Genomic DNA, 20,938 nt, shown 5'->3' with positions numbered 1-20,938 from the left:
CTTTGTTGAATGAAGTTCTTATGGTAAAGTTTGGGTTTCTGGTTAAAGATATTGAGATCAAAGTAAATTTACCGGATAAGGATAATTGTATGACACACGTCGACAATAAACAAATCCTGCAAAGATTCACTTACTTAGTACAGATAAATTGTGCGATTAATTACAAAATTTTCTTTTTTGTTATTGCGTGATTTTTACATGGACCTATACTTGCATGTATATAATAATATAGTCAAAATGAAATACTAATTTTTGGATAGATATTCAAAAGTTGATTATCTCTTTAACTTTAAATTCATAGATACTTCAATGTAAAGAAAACTATCATTTCATTGAAGAAATAACCACATTTTCAAATTTCAAAGTGATAATTTAATCGAAAGTCTTTTTGCATTGATATTTTGTTTACGTTTTTTTTTTTTCAACTATCTGAACTTGTAATCCAATCAAACTGTATTCAGAATGTTTTGTTTTGCTTTGGTAATACGTCACCTCAATATCCTTGTCAGCAAGCAAAATATTCATTAAGGCTCTACAGGACAAGATAATATGTTATGACAGTGGAAAATTATCATTCTAAAGTTGTGTTTTAAGAATGGTATCTGTGGTCATTTTGATCACATAATTATTTTTGTATAACAAACACTTGACGATAGGATATTGGTGTAATGCCAACAACTAATATATATATGGAAGTGTTTAACGACCTTGACTGGCTATACAGCCCTCGCACGGTCGATAACACAACAACTAAGTATCTATATTAATGTGTACATGTATGAACTATGTACGTAATAGATAATAATCGATAACCATTATAAAATTATAATCTAAACATCCTCCAAACACAGGTCAGTACACTTAGTTTTTTATTGTATAAATCTGTCCTTTTTAAGTAAAAAGTAAAATGATAAACATACCGTGCTACAAGGGAAGTTCAAAACAGAAGTCCGTTATAAGCTTGCGAACTCGCATCTTACAAATGGAAAACTTTCATATTCATGACTTGGTACAATCATTTTCTCGTGTAAGATTTGTTGATTAAGCATGGTTTTACTGCTTTGTAACTCCTCTCACTTGTAAGCGTGATAAGTGATTTTATTGTGTGTATTATCATATATTTGGTCTATAAGCTTTTTGTCTTTATTTAGAAGTTTTGGACATTCATATAGTTTGACCACGAGCATGCCAGCATCACTAAAGAGACATCAATTGTCAAAACGCACATCTGGTGTGGAAAAAGGATACCGTTAATGTCATTAAACATAATAATAGAGTTGGCTTAGGGAGCGACCAATTAAATTTGATGGGTTGGGATTTCTTTTGATTCTAAAAAATATCGTAAAATGCAAGCATCATATCAATTGTATGTCGCGCCAACATTATTATGAATTCAAGGGTAAGATCCCTGGATCAGAAAACTTATTTTTTGCTTCTCCCTTATCAAAATATTTTAATGTCGTCAAAGTTATGAAAACTTATAATTGTTTAGCTTAGTAATTAAGTATAACTCTCCCTCCTAAAATTTAAAAAACATCTCCATAAAAAGATTTTCGGTATAAGGTTAAAAAAAAATTGAAATCGGGGGGCAACTTCGACTAGTACAAAATGTCATAGATTTATATCTAGGTAATATACGGTTGGACTAGACATACATAAACATATCATTACATGTATAAAATTGAGAATGGAAATGGGGAATGTGTCAAAGAGACAACAACCCGCCCAAATAAAAAACAACAGCAGAGGGTCACCAACAGGTCTTCAATGTAGCGTGAAATTCCCGCACCCGGAGGCGTCCTTCAGCTGGCCCCTAAATAAATATATACTAGTCCAGTGATAATGAACGCCATACTAATTTCCAAATTGTACACAAGAAACTAAAATTAAAATAACACAAGACTAACAAAGGCCAGAGGCTCCTGACTTGGGACAGGCGCAAAAATGCGGCGGGGTTAAGGATGTATGAATGGTCTGAAGATTTATGCAACGATCCTGATGGTATACGAGATATCTTTTTTACGAATACAATAAAATTATATAGTTATGAAAACATTCCTGCTAAATGAGAGATACGAGAGAGAGATATGATTTCATTATACAATGTACTGACTTTCATGAGCATGGAAAGAAAATCGATAATTGCAAGTTGGTAAATATCGATATTAAGTATGATACATAAAGGTCATTATAAGTCATAGTCTTCCGGTTATAAGTTAATCTTATTTGTTAAAGATAACAAACGTTTTACCCTTGTTGAACCCGGATACATTGTAAACCAATACTGAATTGGTGTTTGTATTTAGCTGTATGTCTGATATTGGTTATGTTAAAAGACACATATTTAACATTTTAATTATATTTAGCATGTAGTCATTTAACTAACATGACTAAATCAATTACATTAGGTACATCGTTAATTTGATGAGATAATGGATTATGAATAAATAAAGATAATACTATTGCATGAAGTGTGATACGATCTTTCCCCGCAGTTTAATTTACAATTTTAAAACGAGGTTTGCCTTGTGTTTTAAATGTTTAAAGATTAAACTGTAAAGGTCGGTAAAATGTCGTTTTGCCCGATATTTAGTGGTAGAATTGTTTTTTTTCTGTGTGGAGAAATATTTTCTCACACCGATCGAGAAATGTGAAAAAGCATGAATATATAAGAAAAATGAAAACAATCAACCCGTTTGGAAAAGGATAAATCGGATGAAAAGTAAAATCACAAAAATACTGAACTCCTAGGAAAATTGAAAACGGAAAGTCCTTAATCAAATGACAAAATCAAAAGATAAAACATATCAAACGAATGGATAACAACTGTCACATTCCTGACCTGGTACAGGCATTGTCTTATTTAGAAAATGGTGGATTAAGCCCAATTTTAAAGCTAGCTAAACCTCTCTCCTGTATGACAGTCGCCTCACATTCCATTATATCATGACTATCAATGATATGGTCATAATCATAAATAAACTGTTTATTTTTTTTTCGAAATCCTAAGGAGTGTCTATTCCAGTTATATATTGCCTTCCATTGTCTGTTTTAGTAACACCCTTCGGAATATTTTATTCCAAATACTGTTCAATTTCCTATTGTTTTGGTGAGTCTTTTGTAGACGAAACGTGCGTCTTGCGTTCAAATTTGTTATCTATTATAGTTTTATTATGTAAGTTTGGATATCTTCAAACCGTCTTATTAAGATATCGGAAGACCTTATCATAACCTCAATTAACACAGTTTGTCATCTCTTTAATGACATTTGTTTTTTTATATAAATGAACAGGTGGGTTCAACACTATGTCAGAAAAAGAACGAACATTAATGCAGGTATTTCAACTACTCAAAGTTCATTTTAAGGACTATACCAATATTTTGGATACAGAAACAAACACTTTACGAAAACGGAGAAACAAAGGTTGGCGAGAAGCAAGAAATTTAAAATGTAAAAGTTGTCCAACAAGTTCAAAATTCTTTCAGTCAACGGAGCGTACAGCATCACCAATTGATTTTCAAAATAACAAGGAAGAAACATTACAAAAATCATTTAAAGACGTAGAGGGTACAGACAACGTTCCAGTGTTGTTAGATTCCCATCCAAAAGATAACAAAGACGATAGTTTGATGTTGTCAATCGTTCGAGAAAATGCTGAAATGAAAATCAAAATGCAAGAGGTAAGCAAAAGAGTATACATTGTGTTTTAAAATTCAACGTATATGCACAATATTAATATAAAGACTTCTTTCTAAAATAATAGTTTCTGTAGAGATAAGGCTATTTGTAATCGAAAAAGTGCAATCTTGCCTTCTGATAAAGAGGGGAATAAATTCTTCCAACTACCTGAAATAAATAGTTTTTTTTTTTTTATTTAGTATATTGGCTACAGATTAATCAGCAAATACATATGTTACATTGTCAGAGTAACGTAGGGCTGCTCCTCAGTGACTTATTGATTTGGTTGGTTTTATGATATCTAAAAAGATAAAGTTTCCGAACCGTTTTTAAAAAAGTGTAAACGGATTGGAGTCTGGCTCTGGCCGTAAAATGTCTATAATGGGACCTTTTATTTGTTTTTAAACAGTTGTCGATACGTAAAGTTCATAATTATCCCGTCTGCAGTCTGTATATATCCTGTTCATTTCGTGAAAAATTACTCATTCCCCAATCGGGACAGCGTTTCCAAGCCGTCCGGTCTGTTTGATACACATGTTCGCAATGTAGTTGGTTCAATGTGTGGTGTAACACCTATATATAATAGATCAAACTGAAGTGCCTACAACACATTGAAACTGCTACTGATAATGAGAGTACTAATAATTGTACGATCTTGTAGGGCAACAAAACACCGAATGTTAAGTTCGCAATAAACATGTAGATTTCCATTGTCTGCAATCTTGATTTGTTAATGTACAACTTTGATATTGTTTTTAAATAGATCGATCAGAATTTGAAAAGTTTATCAAATTCAATAGAAGACAACGAAGAGGCAAACCTTGCTCTATGCAAGATAGACAGAATTGTTTCCAAGGTTACACAAACTCAAAAAAAATCTGAAATTTTGTGTGACAAACTCTGCGAAGGATTGGAAAAAGTGCAGTTACCAAAAACTGCAAGTACTCTTCCATCAGAACTCAAGGAATTCTGCAAGCGAATCAAACAAAGTGTTGGTGAGTAGAAGCTTAAACTGCATTTTTTTCTTAGTTCACGACTAATTATTTGTGTAACCTTTAAAAACAAGATATCACCTGTTCATCTTTGATTTCATTTAATTGTCATAAGATATTGTATATAATTTACCTAATGTTATGTTGTTGTAATTGTAGGTCAGGAGTACCGACATTTGGGCTCATTTTTGGGATTAGAGCATGATGTTCTCAACAGAATAGAGGAGGATTATTCAGAGGCAGATGAATGTTTGGAACCAATTATTTTAGAGTGGTGCAGAAGAGAAGAAAACCCTTCAATGGATAAAATTGTTACTGCTTGTCATACAGTTAATCCAGATATCTTAAATTGTGAGTTAGACATAAAAATAGAATACTATAAGTTAAAAAAATAATTCAAATGAAATACATGTTTTTGAGATACATGTGGTTCGGAAACTGAACTGAGGTTAAGTAACTATTATGTTAAGTTGCTGTTATGTTATGGCTTGTTCTCACAATAGACAGCATGTACATATATATTTAATCTTTACTGTTAAGTCCATTTTTCGTAATATACTTTTCGGTATTCATACATTCCGCCAGCGTGTTGTTGTTCTGTGGTAATTTTTATATTCTTTTCTTTAACTTTTGCGTATTCATAATATACAATGTTTTGCCATTTGATTAGGGAATTTCCGTTTTTAATTTTTCTCGGAGTTCAGTATTTTTGTGATTTTACTTTTTTTTTATATAGAACCATATTTTCTTTGTTTTAAACGTTTGACATGTTTACTTATAATGTCTGTTTGTTTTACTCACACGTTGGTGTCAATATAATGTACCTTTGTTTTGATTGTCACACAAGCATACAAGTGAGAGGTTTCGCTAGCTATGTATAAAACCATGTTCAATCTACCATTTTCTACATAAGCAAATGCCTGTACCAAGTCAGGAATATGATTTCCATGCCTTTGAAATGTTTTAGCATTTGATTTTGCCACTTTCACAAAGGACAATCGGTTTAAATTTTAGAGTTGGGTATTTTTGTAATTTACTTTTTATACAGAAAATATTTCAATTTATTATGCATACCGTTTCTTAAAATTTGATCAGTTTTTGAATAGAATTCTAGGGAATATGTTGAATTTTAATTTATCATTTCTTAAATTTCTTTTACCAAAGAGTAGAAATAAAACAAAAAGCTTTTTATATAATGTTTTTTACAAGTGTTAAAAAAATGCAGTTCTTTATTTAACAGTACTAGTTTAATGAGCATTTTATTTCATTTGTTCGACTTTTTTTCTCTCAGGTAAACCATTACCAATACCATTAAAAGAAGTGCTTCTCAAAAACTACAATTTCTTTTACGACGAAATGCATGAGATAGCAGTTCTACCGCATTTAGTTTCTTCGGGTATTCTTACATTAAAACTACAAAGATATATCCTAAAACCACAAACAAGAGACCAACGACTTTCAAGACTTATTGAGGCATTATGTACAAGAGAGAATGGTCTTGACGAACTGATAACTGCCTTGGAAAAATCTGAACAACTTCACGTCTCAACAGTTCTAAAAGGTACTTTGTTCTACTGTCTATTACTCCCAAGAAGTTACAAATGATACAATCGCTAACTCTGGTAGTAACCTGTAAAAGAAGAGCGAAAGAAACCAGAGGGACATTCAAGCTCATAGATCTGACAACACAGTGGATAAAAACGAAATAGACAAACAGTCAAATATTTCCTCGATCATGATATCTATATCACTAACGGAAAGCTGAATACTAAAATTTATGATAAAAGAACATTTACTAAATTTTATCATCGGTATAAGGACATCATTCGTAAATATAGCTCAACATGCAGACTTCTTATACGTTCAGGTATTTCACATCCAATTTTTTATGGAAATTTTCTTTATAAAGCACAAAGGTGTCAGTATTCACCTCAAAAACTAACAAAACCTTTGAATAGACTTATTAAGAAGGGATATAGTTACGATACTGTTGTCAGGTCATTAAAGATTGCATATTTTGGCGTTAATATTGATTTACTTATAGGGTCTTTGCATCGGAACTAAACACATTTATTCAAAAACCAGTTGTTGGCACGACACGGGTTATGTTCTTCTCATATATGTGATGATGGTATGATACTAAACACCTAACGGCAAGGATTGTGCCTGATGTGCATATGATGAAATCATAATCTTTCAGTCAGTTTAATTGAAGTCTGGAGCTGGCATGTCAGTTAACTGCTAGTAGTCTGTTGTTATTTATGTATTATTGTCATTTTGTTTATTTTCTTTGGTTACATCTTCTGACATCAGACTCGGACTTCACTTGAACTGAATTTTAATGTGCGCATTGTTATGCGTTTACTTTTCTACATCGGCTAAAGGTATAGGGGGAGGGTTGAGATCTCACAAACATGTTTAACCCCGCCGCAGTTTTGCGCCTGTCCCAAGTCAGGAGCCTCTGGCCTTTGTTAGTCTTGTATTAATCTAATTTTAGTTTCTTGTGTACAATTTGGAAATTAGTATGGCGTTCATTATCACTGAACTAGTATATATTTGTTTAGGGGCCAGCTGAAGGACGGCTCCGGGTGCGGGAATTCCTCGCTACATTGAAGACCTGTTGGTGACCTTCTGCTGTTGTTTTTTTCTATGGTCGGGTTGTTGTCTCTTTGGCACATTCCCCATTTCCATTCTCAATTTTAAATAATGGTACACAACATAGAAAATTAAAGATTAAGCAACATCAAAACCTGGGGGTGATCTCAGGTGCTCCGGAAGGGGAAAGCAAGTCCTACTCACACTACAAAAGTCTAAAAGTCTGAAAAGACCAGTTTTTGTCTTGATTTGCATGTACTTTTACATTCTCCAAAAGTATGGCTAGTGTCTTAATTTTTCTTGACAAATTCTCATTTATATCAAATTTGTATGAAATTTACTTGACATATTCTTGACATTCTGAATATGGTCTTAAAATTTCTTGACAAATTTTTGACATTTGAATACTGTCTTTAAATTTCTTGACATATTCTTGACATTCTTATTTTTTCTCAGTATTGCTTGACATATTCTGAACAATTGGAATTGTGTCTTAAATTTACTTGACAGTTCTCACTTTTACAAAGTCATGACCAATATTTATGATATAACTTTAATCTTTATTTCTCTTTGCATAATATACTGTTGTTTCAAGTTACACTTCTTACAACAAAAAATGAAAGTTGGGCATGTAAAATAATTGAAAATTTGGGTATCAAAATATTTTTACAAATGCAAATGTGGCTATAAAATCTAATGTATAAAATAATTTAAATGTAGGTGTGTTGATGTAAAACAATTCAAATATGGTTTTGTTAAAAATGTCATCTGTTGGAATATAAAGTATTACACATTGACAGGATGTTCCCCATAAAATTAAGGTATTAATACCCCAGAATACACACAACTGTTAAATAGAAATTACTGATTTACCTGTAATCAGCCATACAACTTATCAGTTGACCAACCATGCCACTACAATTTCAAAATTTTGTTAATAGATGAAAATGATGAAAATGATCATTTTGATGAAAAATTATAAAATTCAACACTCAAATTTGAATAAAAAATGTTTTTGAGTTGTTATAAAAAAATTAATAAGTTTTTTTAATCAAGATGAGAACACATTTTTTGATCTACATGTACCCCCCCCCCCCCCCACCTTCTTTTTTTAGCCACACAAACCTAAAAGATGAATTGTGGGGTCCAAAAGAGACACATGGTCACATTATAAACTGCCTACAAGACACCTGTTTTAGTAAAGCATATTTGACTGGCAGTTTTACGAATTGCAAAAATCTAAATGATATTTGTCAGTTTTTTCGACTTATATTCGAAGTGAAAACAATCAAAACTAAACTACATGGGGGATTTTTCAGGGTATTTCAACTTAGGTGAACCAAAAGGGTATTTTACTATACCAAATTTATCCTAGATTCTTCAAAGTTTAGTTTAGCCATAATAAAAAGGAGTATATAACAGCAATAGAATGTCATAAACAGTGCAGAATAAGTCTGTACACATTTCAGGCGAAATTTATACTGTTGAGAAAGTGTCAAGACATATTTAAGACTGTCAAGATTGTGTCGAGACATATTCAGACATTATTTAGAATGTCAAGAATATGTCAAGACATATTGAGACATTATTAAGAATGTCAAGAATATGTCAAGACAGATCGAGACAAATTTAAGACAGTCAAGAATTGGTCGAGACTAATCCAGACTCTTGTCAGATGATACAGGAAGTGTCGAGAAATTTTAAGACAATGTTCATACTTTCAAGACACTTGTCAAGAAAAATCAAGAACCTTATTAGACAAATTAATACTATGTCAAAAAATTTTAAATATTATTTAGACAAATTAAGTCGAGTAAAAATTCATGCAAATTGAGACAAAAACTGGTCTTTTCATACTTTTTGACTTTTGTAGTGTCAACATGTGGCACCCGTCATGTTTATCATGTTATTGCAAACCCGGAAATAGTCTAATTCGGTACGTCGCATTCTTGAAAAGTGAACGCGATTGTAGTTACGACATAAGGAACATGTCAGATATTCCATAACGGTCAACCAACTCGTGATGGCGTCGGTATATAGTTTACGAAGAGATTATTTCAACTTCATCATTTGAAACTCTTGGTTTATTACCACCCTTGTGAGCAGCAACACTATTTCAAGCAAATTATGATAGGAAATACGAGCCCGGGAATATCGTATCAATTGGGAGATATATACTCCGTATGCAGGCGCTGCTGGAATGTTGCTAGTACATAAAAATGGAAAATTCACAATTGGGAAGATAAAATCATATTCCGTCGTAAAGTTTTGTCAATTTATAGATGTACGTCAAGACATGATGTAATTTGCATTTAAGAATTTGAACAATACAATTTACACAGCACCTGTTGCGAGTTTCGACAAATGATTTCTTTTCAGTGATACTCAATGCCAACATGTTCGAGAAAACAAAACCTCTAACAAACATTTTAGCGCAGCGAAAATGTAATTTAAAAAGTAATAATACCATACAAAAGGGATATGCTTAGAGAATACATATAATTCTTTGATTTCAAAAACCGTCCTAAATATAAAAACAGCAAATCTCAATCGAAACAATTTCAGTGTTTACCAATGTACTTATCTCAGAGGCCGGTTATCTTTTCGAGTACTAAGATTCCACCATCAGTGATATTAAGTCAGTAGTAACAATGACATTTACGGAACTTATTTAGTGACGCAGATGTGCTTTAAACAATTGATTTCTCTTAAGAATTTCCCCAGGCCACAATGTTAGAAAATCCGAAAGTTCAAACCTAATACAATTAGTAAAGAGCAGATATAAATGAAAACCTCAAAATGTACAACCAAACCACGGACACAATATCAGTCTCCAACTTCATATGTTTACCTCAGTCCTATTATAGCAAATTTCGATAAAATAGTATACGGTTGTTAATGCAAGTATCGAAGCACTGAGCCGGTCTATCATTCGGAGACTTACAGTCCATCATCAGAAGTATCGAGGCAGTGAATATCAAATATAACTTATTTTCCTAGCCACTAGGTGCTGTTACTTCTTCAGCCAATTATTTTTTTAATGTATCGTTGTTCGTCATTACGTAATTAATGATACGTAAGCATATTATCTTCTAAGTATACAACATATGATTTTTAATAAATAACTTAAGAAATCATTTTTGTGGTAATTCAATTACACAAAATAATTATGTATTTCAGATGCAGTTCCTGATTCAATTTTAGAGGAAGATCCAATTGGTAACATTGAATGTTATAATGCAAAATGTACACCTAGTAGGTACGTTTCCGTGAATAACCCTCTTATTAGTCGAAGACATAATTCCTTCTCTAATGAAACTGATTTTGACGACGGCAGAAGCTGTATATCTGACATCTCATTTACTAGTGGCTCGTCAAATTTAGAACCTCAGGCAATTTTATCTCAGATAGCTGAACTTCTACTAAAAGCCGGTTTAAAACTGGCTAAACAATAACAGCGGAGAACGCAGCTTTAGCAGGGCCTTAATTGCTTGTATTGCAATTGATGAACAGAGAATCGACTTAATATAAAGGTTTCAAAAGAAAACTAATTAAGTTCAAATTCAAAGTGGACTTCGCATGATATGACGGTTTTATTGTAAATTGTATTGGAAATCAGTTATTATGTTATATTTGTAAAATATATATTTTCGATTTCTTATTTTCTTTTTTTCTTTTTTTATATCGCAAACATATTCGAAGAGACAAAACAGGTAAAGAAAAATGATGAAATTTTGAGCTATAGATAGGTCAAAAGCATAATTGTATTTTTAAATACCATCTACAACACCAGAAACATCTGCTGCCCGCCACATTCTGTGTGTGTAATGCGATACAGGAGTCGATCTGTAATTATTCGAAGATAAATGAGGCCGTTGGTTTTCTCGTTTCAACTGTTCTCCGATGTGTTCTGTCGGGGCCTTTTTTTTAATATATGATATAGGGACATCTTCTATCTATGGAAGTAATGATACATTTGTTTCTGTGTATTGTCCAAACATGTGCGTAGTTCTATCAATACATTTAATTTGTCTTATGCAGCAATACGTATCAAGACCATCGAAAGATGCAAACACCTTTAAGTTTATCAAGTATCTTCTGATTGTGTGTTTCCCTCAATTGAGATACCTTTAAGAACTCATCATATAATTCTGAACGAGATTTTTTGATACAGTTGAACGTTTAATTGCAAATAATACCTGCAAAATCAAGACGATTTCATATTGATGAAGTTAACGTATACCATGTTCTGTAACAGTATTGAACACTTAGATGATTGATAACTTAATTTCGCCTGGTTGGCAAACAGGTAAAAGTCTTTGGTGTGATCCTGGTAGGATTAATTGAACCCCACGACAGCATATTAAACTATAACGAGATACATAAGATGTAATTTGTTGTAATTGTTTTCAATGCCAGATCTACAGAATGCTCCTGATGTAGATCACAACCAAGTTTTTTATACTTATGAATTTCTAGTCATGTCTACAAACCAGTAGCTACTACATTTAAGAGTGATTTTAAGCATAGTTTGTTCAAACTCAACTGCATTAATACAGAGTAAGAAATGTACATAGGGTGTCTCTCTCTGCATGTTAAGAACTCTTGCAATAAATCTTCGAGGTGAACTGTTGCAAAACTTATAAATTTGTACATTTGGCATACCAAATTTCTTGCCTTTTAACCAGATTGACCCCTATTTCAGGACCTTCTTATTGAATCATTTGTTAATTTGTTCTCGTTCTACACATGCGTGAAATACCTGCAATAATGAGTAAAGCAAACATCAATCAACTATCAATAAAACATTAGTTATTGTCTTCGGTCACCGCCAAGGAGTCAGCAAAACAACAACACATATCAATGGACAACTAGTGGTCAGCATACAGTCTTAAACACTAGATAGATGTTTATACAATAAAGAAAGCTCTAGTCTGAGTTTTAAATAAAATGTCACGACTAGATAGAGTGTATACTGAATTGTGTATGACTGAAGATCAATTTTAGTCGTAAGACTGATTGTACAATATTATTGTCAAATACAACTTTTATAACATTCTTTCTAGTCGAATCATTATTCTACACCAAAATCTACAATAAAATCTTCTTAATTTGTGACAAACTTATAAAGTGATGACATATAAGTACAACATTACACTGAAATGTAAACACCCGCATAGTGAACCATCCGGTAAAATTTAAACCGCATCAAAAGTACAACATGTACAGAAAAAAAAATTGCAAAAAGAAAGAATAAGTCTCATTTGTCAGAAACTTAATTCGAAGATTTCCGTAAAATGATAAGAATTTAAACATATGAAAATAACAATAACCACTTTAAACATGTCATTGAGCACATTCGGGTTGATCAATTGCATTGCCTGGTATACTAGGATTTTATTGCGTCTACATATCTGCAGATATTATTGAAATATCTTTCATAGTTCGTATGTTTTCTTTCTTTGGTGACGTTTTATAAAAATATTGAGTCCGTTGAATATAGTATATCACAATAGGACAAATACATGTTATCAATGCGGGGTTCACACATTGCCGATTATTGCTCCCGTTTGAGATCAGACAGCGATACGACACGAAAAGTGAAAAAGTCGAATTAGTATCTTCAATTATCTGGAATGTCCTAATATTGTCTGAACGCAGTCGTTTTAGTTCGTAACAGATTCCTACTGGTCGGGAAGGGTCCGAATAGTTCGGCAAAGCATCCCGACAGTTAGGTGCGTCCCGTAACATTCGGGGAAACTCAGCCGATTTTGTCTAGTCGGATTACAATCGTGCCTATGTCGTGACAGATTCTGCTGTATCGGATCGAATTCCTAACAATGTTCTGTGTATTCGGGACGGTTTCCTGTGGAACGGGAATGATCTGGAGAAATTTTTCATTGCTGTTTTTCTGCCGATTGAGTCCAGATTGCATCCAGATCTTGTCGATTGCAAACCGTTTTTGCCGAAACCGTTCCGAAACAGTCCCGTTATTAATTCTAAATTCGTCAATGATACCCAGAGTCCCGACAATTACATAATACAATACGACTGAGACCAGACAAAGCCGTTTGCAATGCGATAGAGCAGACCGTGATAGGATTACGTTCCGACAGTACCTGATCATCCCGAGTATGTCGACAGATTTCGAACGGATGACTTCCGTCAGCGTCGGTTCACTGCAGTCTTGTTACTATCTGATCTCTGTCGGATTGCATTCGGTAGAATCGGGACGCAGTCGTGACAGACTCGGTCGAATTTTACCTTGCGAAAGATAGAAATCGGGTTAGAAGCGGATTTAGAACGGGATTATCGGGATAAATTCGCTTGGAAACGGTTGAATATCGACGCTTCCTGAACAATATCTGATTGTTGTCGTGATTAAATATTTTCTTTTACAAATTTTAATTAAAGTTTGAATTTCCATCCACGATTCATAGGATCTTGATCAGACTTTTAATAAATTTTAATCGGGAATGGTCCTGTCAAGGACGGCAGTAAAAATCGTGAATGTGTGACCCCAGCTTAAGATGACCACAACCAACCAACATCGGATTGAAAGTTACTTGATGGAATATTTTTCCCCATAGGAACTTATGTAAACAATTATTTCATCATTGTATAGGGTATTTTTCTTTCTTTGGTCATTAAACAAAGGAACTGTCCAAAGTAGAATATTTTTATAACCAATTACACATAACAGACATACCAAGTACCAAGTATCAGGAATCTCCGTGGAAAAATTGACAGTTTGTCGAGGCCGCACGAACGCTCCAAATTATGGACTGACAAACTGACTGACTGAAAGTCAGATGTTCACTATTATATTCCTTCGAATTCCTTTGTACCGGAATTATATTTGTTTTAAATTCTTTTTTCAATGCGGAAGGTGACAAATAATCCCACTTTTGCAATACTGTTTTTAAATCAACATGACATCATGCTTGAATAGATTATCTTTTCTTTTATATTTTGAAATGACATCACACACTTCTTATCAGATCTCAGGTTTATTTATTTTGTATTTCAAAATCGATCACCATTTTATCTATTGACCTTTTTAAATTTGAGATTTGTAGGCACGATTTCGTAAGACTTTTGATTCAGGAAGTTTACTTGTTTATCAGTAATTAATTATGGAAAAGCAAGGAAATCTCCCTCCACCGCCGCAGTATAGTCAGGGTAAGAACAAAACAAAATTAAAATACAATTTTCTAATTTTTTTTCGTGTTATTCAGAAGAATGGTGATTCTGCAATACTCTTGATCATTAATTAATCAGATGTCTCTGCTAGACGTGATCAGTGGTACAATGTATTAATACCTATTTGTTATTTGTTATCATTAAGTTAAAATAAAACCTCTGTTTGAGTTAATAGTCACTAATGAGTCTTGTGTAGACGAAAAGCGCAATAAAATATAAGATGGTTTTTAACTGAGAGAAAGGAGCCCCCTATGTCTTGGCACATGTCACAGAAATTAACAACTATAGGCCTTCAATAATAAGAAAACCCATACCGTATGTTGGTGTTTTTGGTTTTTTTTTCGGGGGATTTATTATTGTCTATCTTTAAAGCATATTATCTTTGACATTATTATTAGACTTGGTGAAGGGGGCTTATAATTCCCGCTTGACATATTGTGTAGACAGTTGTCATGCATTGTCGAAGCAAAAATATATATATTCACTTTAACAGACTTTTTTGTTGTCCTTTTGTTGCTGATAATAAACTCATCTTAGATATATAATTATTAATATGAGTTCGTTAACAAATATTAACATTGTTTAATCAACAATTAAAATAAGTTTACATTTCAAACATTGATTCGGGTAACCAAGACAAGAAAGTGAGGACATGTTCAGTGATAATATGAAATGTGTTTTGTATTATGACTACCTGGTAAACATCAATAAGATAGTAACCTATGACAATCAAACAACATACTTTTATCATATGTAAAAGTAATATATCATTTATGATATGAAATTTGGCATTAATCAATCATTGTTGTCTCGCCTGCGACGTATGCGAGACATATGTACAGTGTATAGCTATTTGGCGGCTGCAATGTAAACCATATGTATAAAGCTTTATATTTCGGAAGGTAGAAGACATTTATGGGTCATTCCTTGTCTGCATAAACCTTATATTACCAAGTGTTTGTCTGTGACATGTCCATTGCTCTTGACCTAATTTCCATGGTTCAGCGACTGCTTGAATAAAAACTCCTTTTTTTTGTTATGTGAATTTCTTACATGTAATGAGTATATATAGGACAATTATTAGTTGATTCCTTGCATTATGTACATGCCTGTCAGACAGATTTTATCTGACCACGACCTCATTTCACGGATTAGTGATTAAGGTTAAAATTACATGATTATGTCCGTTTCCAAGAAAAATAAGCAGAGGAACAAATACATGTATGTGTAGTGTATGAAATAATTGTAAGGGGTACATGACAGTCTGGCATCATTCATTTAACCTTGACCTTATTTGCATGGTTCATTGATCAATGTAAAATTTTATGTTACGTTCTGTTTTGCCAGAACTACATGTACAATACCGCAGTCCCACTAGGCCACGATCGCACTACGATCTGTAAAAAAATACAAATTTTGATGATCGTAGTACGATCGTGTAGATCGCAGTAATGCCCGCGTCACACTGTCCCGATTTTTATATACGATGGACACCTGAATGCGAAAATTGTAAGTTCGTACGAGGTTGGTCCCGATCTCGTTAAAATACCAAAAAGTGACCGAAGCAAGTACGACGAATAACGAAGTCTATACGATGGTGCCGAAATTATATACGATAGCAAAAGATGGACATACGAAGGTTAACCGAAGACGGGTATTTAAGCTTCATATCTCAGCCGAAGCCTACACGATGGATCACGAAGGCTACACGATGGATTACGAAGGCTACACGATGGATTACGATGATGGCGCGATGGCCATACGATGTCTAAAAGATACGAACAGAATTTCGACAACATATCGTTTCTGTACAAGTCTGCCATGCATGGCGGGAAATCGATCTTTTTGTCTAATTCTTATAAAACTTAGTTTATTATCCCCTCGCCTACTACATGTAAGTTGTGTGTAGATAAAATTGTTATGGACACTCTAGAACAAAAATGCTCAAAACTTGGTATGGTGTTACTCGTTAAGAATATCTTAAGCGCTATTGACTTTAAAGTTCAAAGGTCAAGGTCACAGTGGCAGTTGTAATACAAGGCAATATCACCCTTGTGGACACTCTAAAACCAATATGCTTCAAAACATTTTAACCACATTTGGTATATTGTTCCTCCTTGTAATGATCTGACATTTTTTACGTTCAAGGCCAAAGGTCAAGGTCATGCAGATGGACTTGTTTTTTCTCCTTGAAATAGCATAATACACAGGAAATTGGTTGCTCATTTTTTTACCTGCTGGTTCTAAAGACAATATTAAAGGTATTTCCAGTTACTGAATGTTTTGGTTGATTTCTAAAAAAATAGTTTATGTATCAAATATGCATATTCAATTTACCATTTTCTGCATGTGTCATATACAAATATAGTGTCCATATTTGTCCCCAATATGTTACATACGAGGGGATGCCACGCTCGGCATTGCCTTGTTTGAACTGTAAAATGTATGCACTAGTCTGAATAATCACCAATAATTATGCCCATGTTTACTGATCTATCTTAAAGGTAAGGTAATGGGTTCGTTGATCCCTTTTATTCAAAAAGAGCTCTTTCCAGGAGAATATCATAATAATATAGACAAAAGGAAGGATGTGGGGAAAGCAACAAATGCGACAAAATATGACATATAGAAAACAAAATGGTTATGGAGTAAACATTCGTGTGACAACAACTCAGACGATACATAAAAAATCAGAATAATGAAGAAAAAGTTGGTTTCCCTATATACGTGTACCTGCAGTGTTGGTGTACGAGGCGCGTTTATGATTGTCATTATGTAACTTGATATGAAAAATTGACAAAAAATAATATTTTACTTGTAAAAGTAAATCCTGAGCCTGTAATAGCTGCTCTTCTTGTTCCATTTGAATTAATAGAAACAACACTGTCGTCTTTCTTGTTCTCATAGAATCATATGATATGAGCTCCATGTTTTGTGTACGTCTTTCTTAATTGTCGTATTAGACTGACCAGTGCATATCGCACATGGCACTTTACATGTATTTTAGCGCGAAAATTAATTTACATTTAGCTGGATTTATTGCCGTCGTAGTCCCATCTTGTCACCTTCGTACTTTTATTCGATGGCAACACGACGGGATTACGAGGTCTTCACGAAGTCGTGTTACCATCGTAAGACCTTCGGGTATCTTCGTGATTCATTCGTGTAGACATCGTAATGTGAAAACTGCCCGATGGAAACGATGGAAACACGAATGCAATACGATGTGCAAGGATGCATTCCCGGTGACATTACGATGATGAGGATGGTGATACGAACTCAATACGAACCCTTTACATCGGACGCACCTTCGGGGATTTTTTAACATGTTAAAAAATTTAGAACCCTTCCCGAAGTTGTCCCCGAAAGCTAGAAAAAGTGGCCGATGGTTCTACGATGGTTAAAGATGGCACTACGAATAGCCCGATCTGGATACGATCAGTCCCGATTTTGAAAATTTCCATAATCGTGTTTCTATCGGCGTAAAAATCGGGACAGTGTGACGCGTGCATAAGGATGTATCACGGTTGTGGTAAGGCCTTCAAGATCGTGATGAGCGTGGCCAACTTTGAACATGTTTAAAACAATCGTGGTGCGGTCGTGGAAAAGGCAGGTCGTAGTAGAAGCGTAGTGAGAGCGCACTAAGATCGTAGTAAGATCGCTGTACCATCGTAGCGAAAGCGTGATTCTATTCGGAGAGACTGCGCTACGATCTCACAGCGACGTTATTACGACCTCACTACGACCATCACGTTCTCAACGCGAACCAACTACGTTTTCACTACGACTAAACCACTCTGTTCACGACCCTAGTACGATTCTAGCACGCCCTTGTCGTCCTCATCATCTCTTCGTACGACCTGACTACGTTCATACTACGACCATCATTCTCATTGTCATTTTCACATAAAATATATTAAATTTCTCCAGGTTTTGTATGAAATTAGGATTTCTTGTCCATTTTCACTAACGGCTCAACCATCCTACTCGTTTTTATATAGAGTAGACCGTTTGTTTTCCCGTTTGAATGGTTTTACACTAGTAATAGTTGGGGCCCTTTATAGCTTGCTGTTCAGTGTGAGCCAAGGCTCTGTTTTGAAGGCCGTACCCTGTCCAATAATGGTTTACTTTTATAAATTGTTACATGGATGGAGAGTTGTCTCATTGGCACTCATACCACCTCTTCCTATTTCTAATGACACATATGTGTCATCTCTGCTATCGTTCACTAAAATATCGTCATTTGAGGTTTATGGACCAGCAATAGGTTGTAATTTAGGTTGGATAGGTCGGTCCGACATCTCTGCTTGATCAGGATTCGTTACTATCAGAGCTCCCTCTGACTCTACATCACCCCATACCACCACGCCCACGTGTTCTAGTAGATTTTGGTGGCATGACTGTATTGTTTCCGAGAAATCTAGGTATTAATCAGAAATAGAGGGAAATGGACTGTATTGATATTAAAAACGGTGTTGACGTTACTGCTGAGAACGTAGTAAATTCACGGTCTGAACGTAGTATAATCGCTATAATCGCAGTAGAAGCGTGGTAAGATCGTGTTGCAATCGGATAACTCGTGGTATTGTCGTAGTGAGAACGTAATGCCCTTAGAAAGATAAGCGTAGTGAGGTCGTAGAATAAGCGCGGTGAGAACGTGGTATAATCGTAGCGGGATCGTTGTAGAAGCGTAATGACGACGTAGTAGAATCTTGAAAGCAACGAAAATTTACATTTTCATGCCGTTCATACCGAGACCTTACCACGATCTGAATTTGTTTTAGATCGCGTTGAGCGTAGTGCGATCGTGGTCTAGTGGGACTGTGGCCTAGTGGGACTGTGGCTTAAGCAATAGGTCAACTATACTTGGTTATTGAATGGTTGGAAGGTGTGCATGTCTCTGTATCAACCGACCTTGACCTCTTTTTATTAGTGTTGTCAACGAATAACCGGTTATAACCGGTTAACCAGTCGAACGACCGAATACTGAATACCAAAAACACTAACCGGTTAACCGGACTTTTTTTTCAATTTTGATAGATTTGATATAAATTTGTATTGAAATCAATAAATAGTTATGTTTGATTTAAAAAAAAATGTCGTCGTGGTAATTAATTTGACAGATCTATTGTCTAGTATATTGATTGCTATTGTTAATCCTAAAAACATAAACTTTATTAGAGCTCGGGCAGGATCTTAAAGAAACATAATTAGTATACATGTTTTTTAACAGTAACTTTAAATCATTGATGCGATTAAATTTTACTAATTACTTTATTATTTCGTTTTTGATCTAGTATTGTGTAAACCTACATCTAAATGTGCAACCTCCGTAGTTTTAGACTTAGTCTTATTTTAAACGAAATGTTAACTCAAAAATTGTGAAATGCAAAAAAATGTGAATGTACTCAATGTATACGTGATAGTACGAGTAACATACTTAAAGAAACAAGCAAACAAAGTAAAGAAACATGTCGTACGGTGACCTATAGTTGTTCATTTCTGTGTCATTTTGGTCTCTTGTGGAAAATTGTCTCATTGGCAATCATATCACATCTTCTTTTTTAAATGATTAATCATTTCAAATTGAAACACTCCACATTATTTTCGGAGACAACAAGAGAAAAGAAAAGAATTTCAGACATATTCAATTCTACGAGATCAAGATTTTTTTTTTTTTTTTTCAATCTGAAGTTGGTACAATCGCTATATAGTTGATACGGTGTATTTGGAAGTCAAACTTCGCCAGGAATCCTCACAGACAAGCCTTATAATGCCAAAGGACAAACTTAATTCCATAAGCGTAAATTTATGACTAGGATGAAAGGTTGTCAAATTGACACTCATACCTCATCTTATCTATGTATAGGGTACTATTGATAAACTTTCAAACACCAACTTAAACTACCGATTAACCGGTTAATCGGTCGAACGATTATCCGAGTAACCGGTTAGGAAAAAGTGTACGATTTGACAACACTACTTTTTATGGATCATTGGTCAATGTTAAGTTTGTGTGATTCATTCTTTTTTCAAGTACTGTAAGCAATTATAGGTTAACCAGATTTAATGCATGAAAGGATTACGAGGAGTTGATGACTACCTGGCAGGTATAATCTGACCTTTGCCTTAATTTGTTCTTTGTTTTGCAACATATCTCTCATCTAAGAACATATAATGTCAACAGTTTTTCAGATGTTTAAACTAAAATATTTGTACATATCATACTACAGGAGGACAACAATCAACCGTGGTAATCACATCTCCAGCAATGTTGGGACCACAGTTTCGGGAGGTACCAGTCCGAACACAATGTCCAGCCTGTCAAGCTGATATAATGACCTCTACACGATATGAAACTGGTACACTGACCTGGATTAGCATTGGCGCTTTATGTTTGTTTGGGTAAGAAAAAAACATTTGTATAATGGACGTTTCTCCTTTCCTATGTATGGTCATAGAAGAGGGG

The 20,938-nt window shown here is 34.2% G+C and overlaps 2 protein-coding genes across 4 annotated transcripts in view; both read left to right on the top strand.

Annotated features, from left to right (window-relative positions):
• Positions 1 to 20,938, top strand: part of LOC139485625 (lipopolysaccharide-induced tumor necrosis factor-alpha factor homolog) — a 36,120-nt gene that overhangs the window by 13,957 nt on the left and 1,225 nt on the right. Inside the window, exons 1-2 of one of the 2 annotated variants that reach the window (XM_071270244.1) lie at positions 14,318 to 14,448; positions 20,703 to 20,874. In XM_071270244.1, coding sequence (XP_071126345.1) covers positions 14,403 to 14,448; positions 20,703 to 20,874 — 218 coding nt within the window. In that variant the 5' untranslated portion in view covers positions 14,318 to 14,402. Of the gene's footprint in view, positions 1 to 14,317; positions 14,449 to 20,702; positions 20,875 to 20,938 lie in introns of those variants that run through there. The other variant, XM_071270245.1, reaches the window with a different exon arrangement.
• On the top strand, positions 505 to 10,927 carry LOC139485623 (uncharacterized). Of its 2 annotated transcripts, none has more exons than XM_071270239.1 (6): positions 505 to 851; positions 3,293 to 3,681; positions 4,443 to 4,674; positions 4,831 to 5,022; positions 5,963 to 6,232; positions 10,447 to 10,927. In XM_071270239.1, the coding sequence occupies exons 2-6, from the start codon at positions 3,307 to 3,309 to the stop codon at positions 10,719 to 10,721; spliced, it is 1,344 nt and encodes a 447-aa protein (XP_071126340.1). In that variant the 5' UTR covers positions 505 to 851; positions 3,293 to 3,306; the 3' UTR covers positions 10,722 to 10,927. The 2 variants fall into 2 exon arrangements, with proteins under 2 accessions (XP_071126340.1, XP_071126341.1); XM_071270240.1 differs by having other exon boundaries at positions 811 to 1,673; positions 1,961 to 3,681.

The sequence above is a fragment of the Mytilus edulis genome, chromosome 8, assembly GCF_963676685.1.
Source record: "Mytilus edulis chromosome 8, xbMytEdul2.2, whole genome shotgun sequence".
Classification (NCBI taxonomy): Eukaryota; Metazoa; Mollusca; class Bivalvia; order Mytilida; family Mytilidae; genus Mytilus; species Mytilus edulis.
The sequence above is the reverse complement of the archived record's forward strand: the minus strand, read 5'-3'. Positions and strand labels throughout refer to the sequence as shown.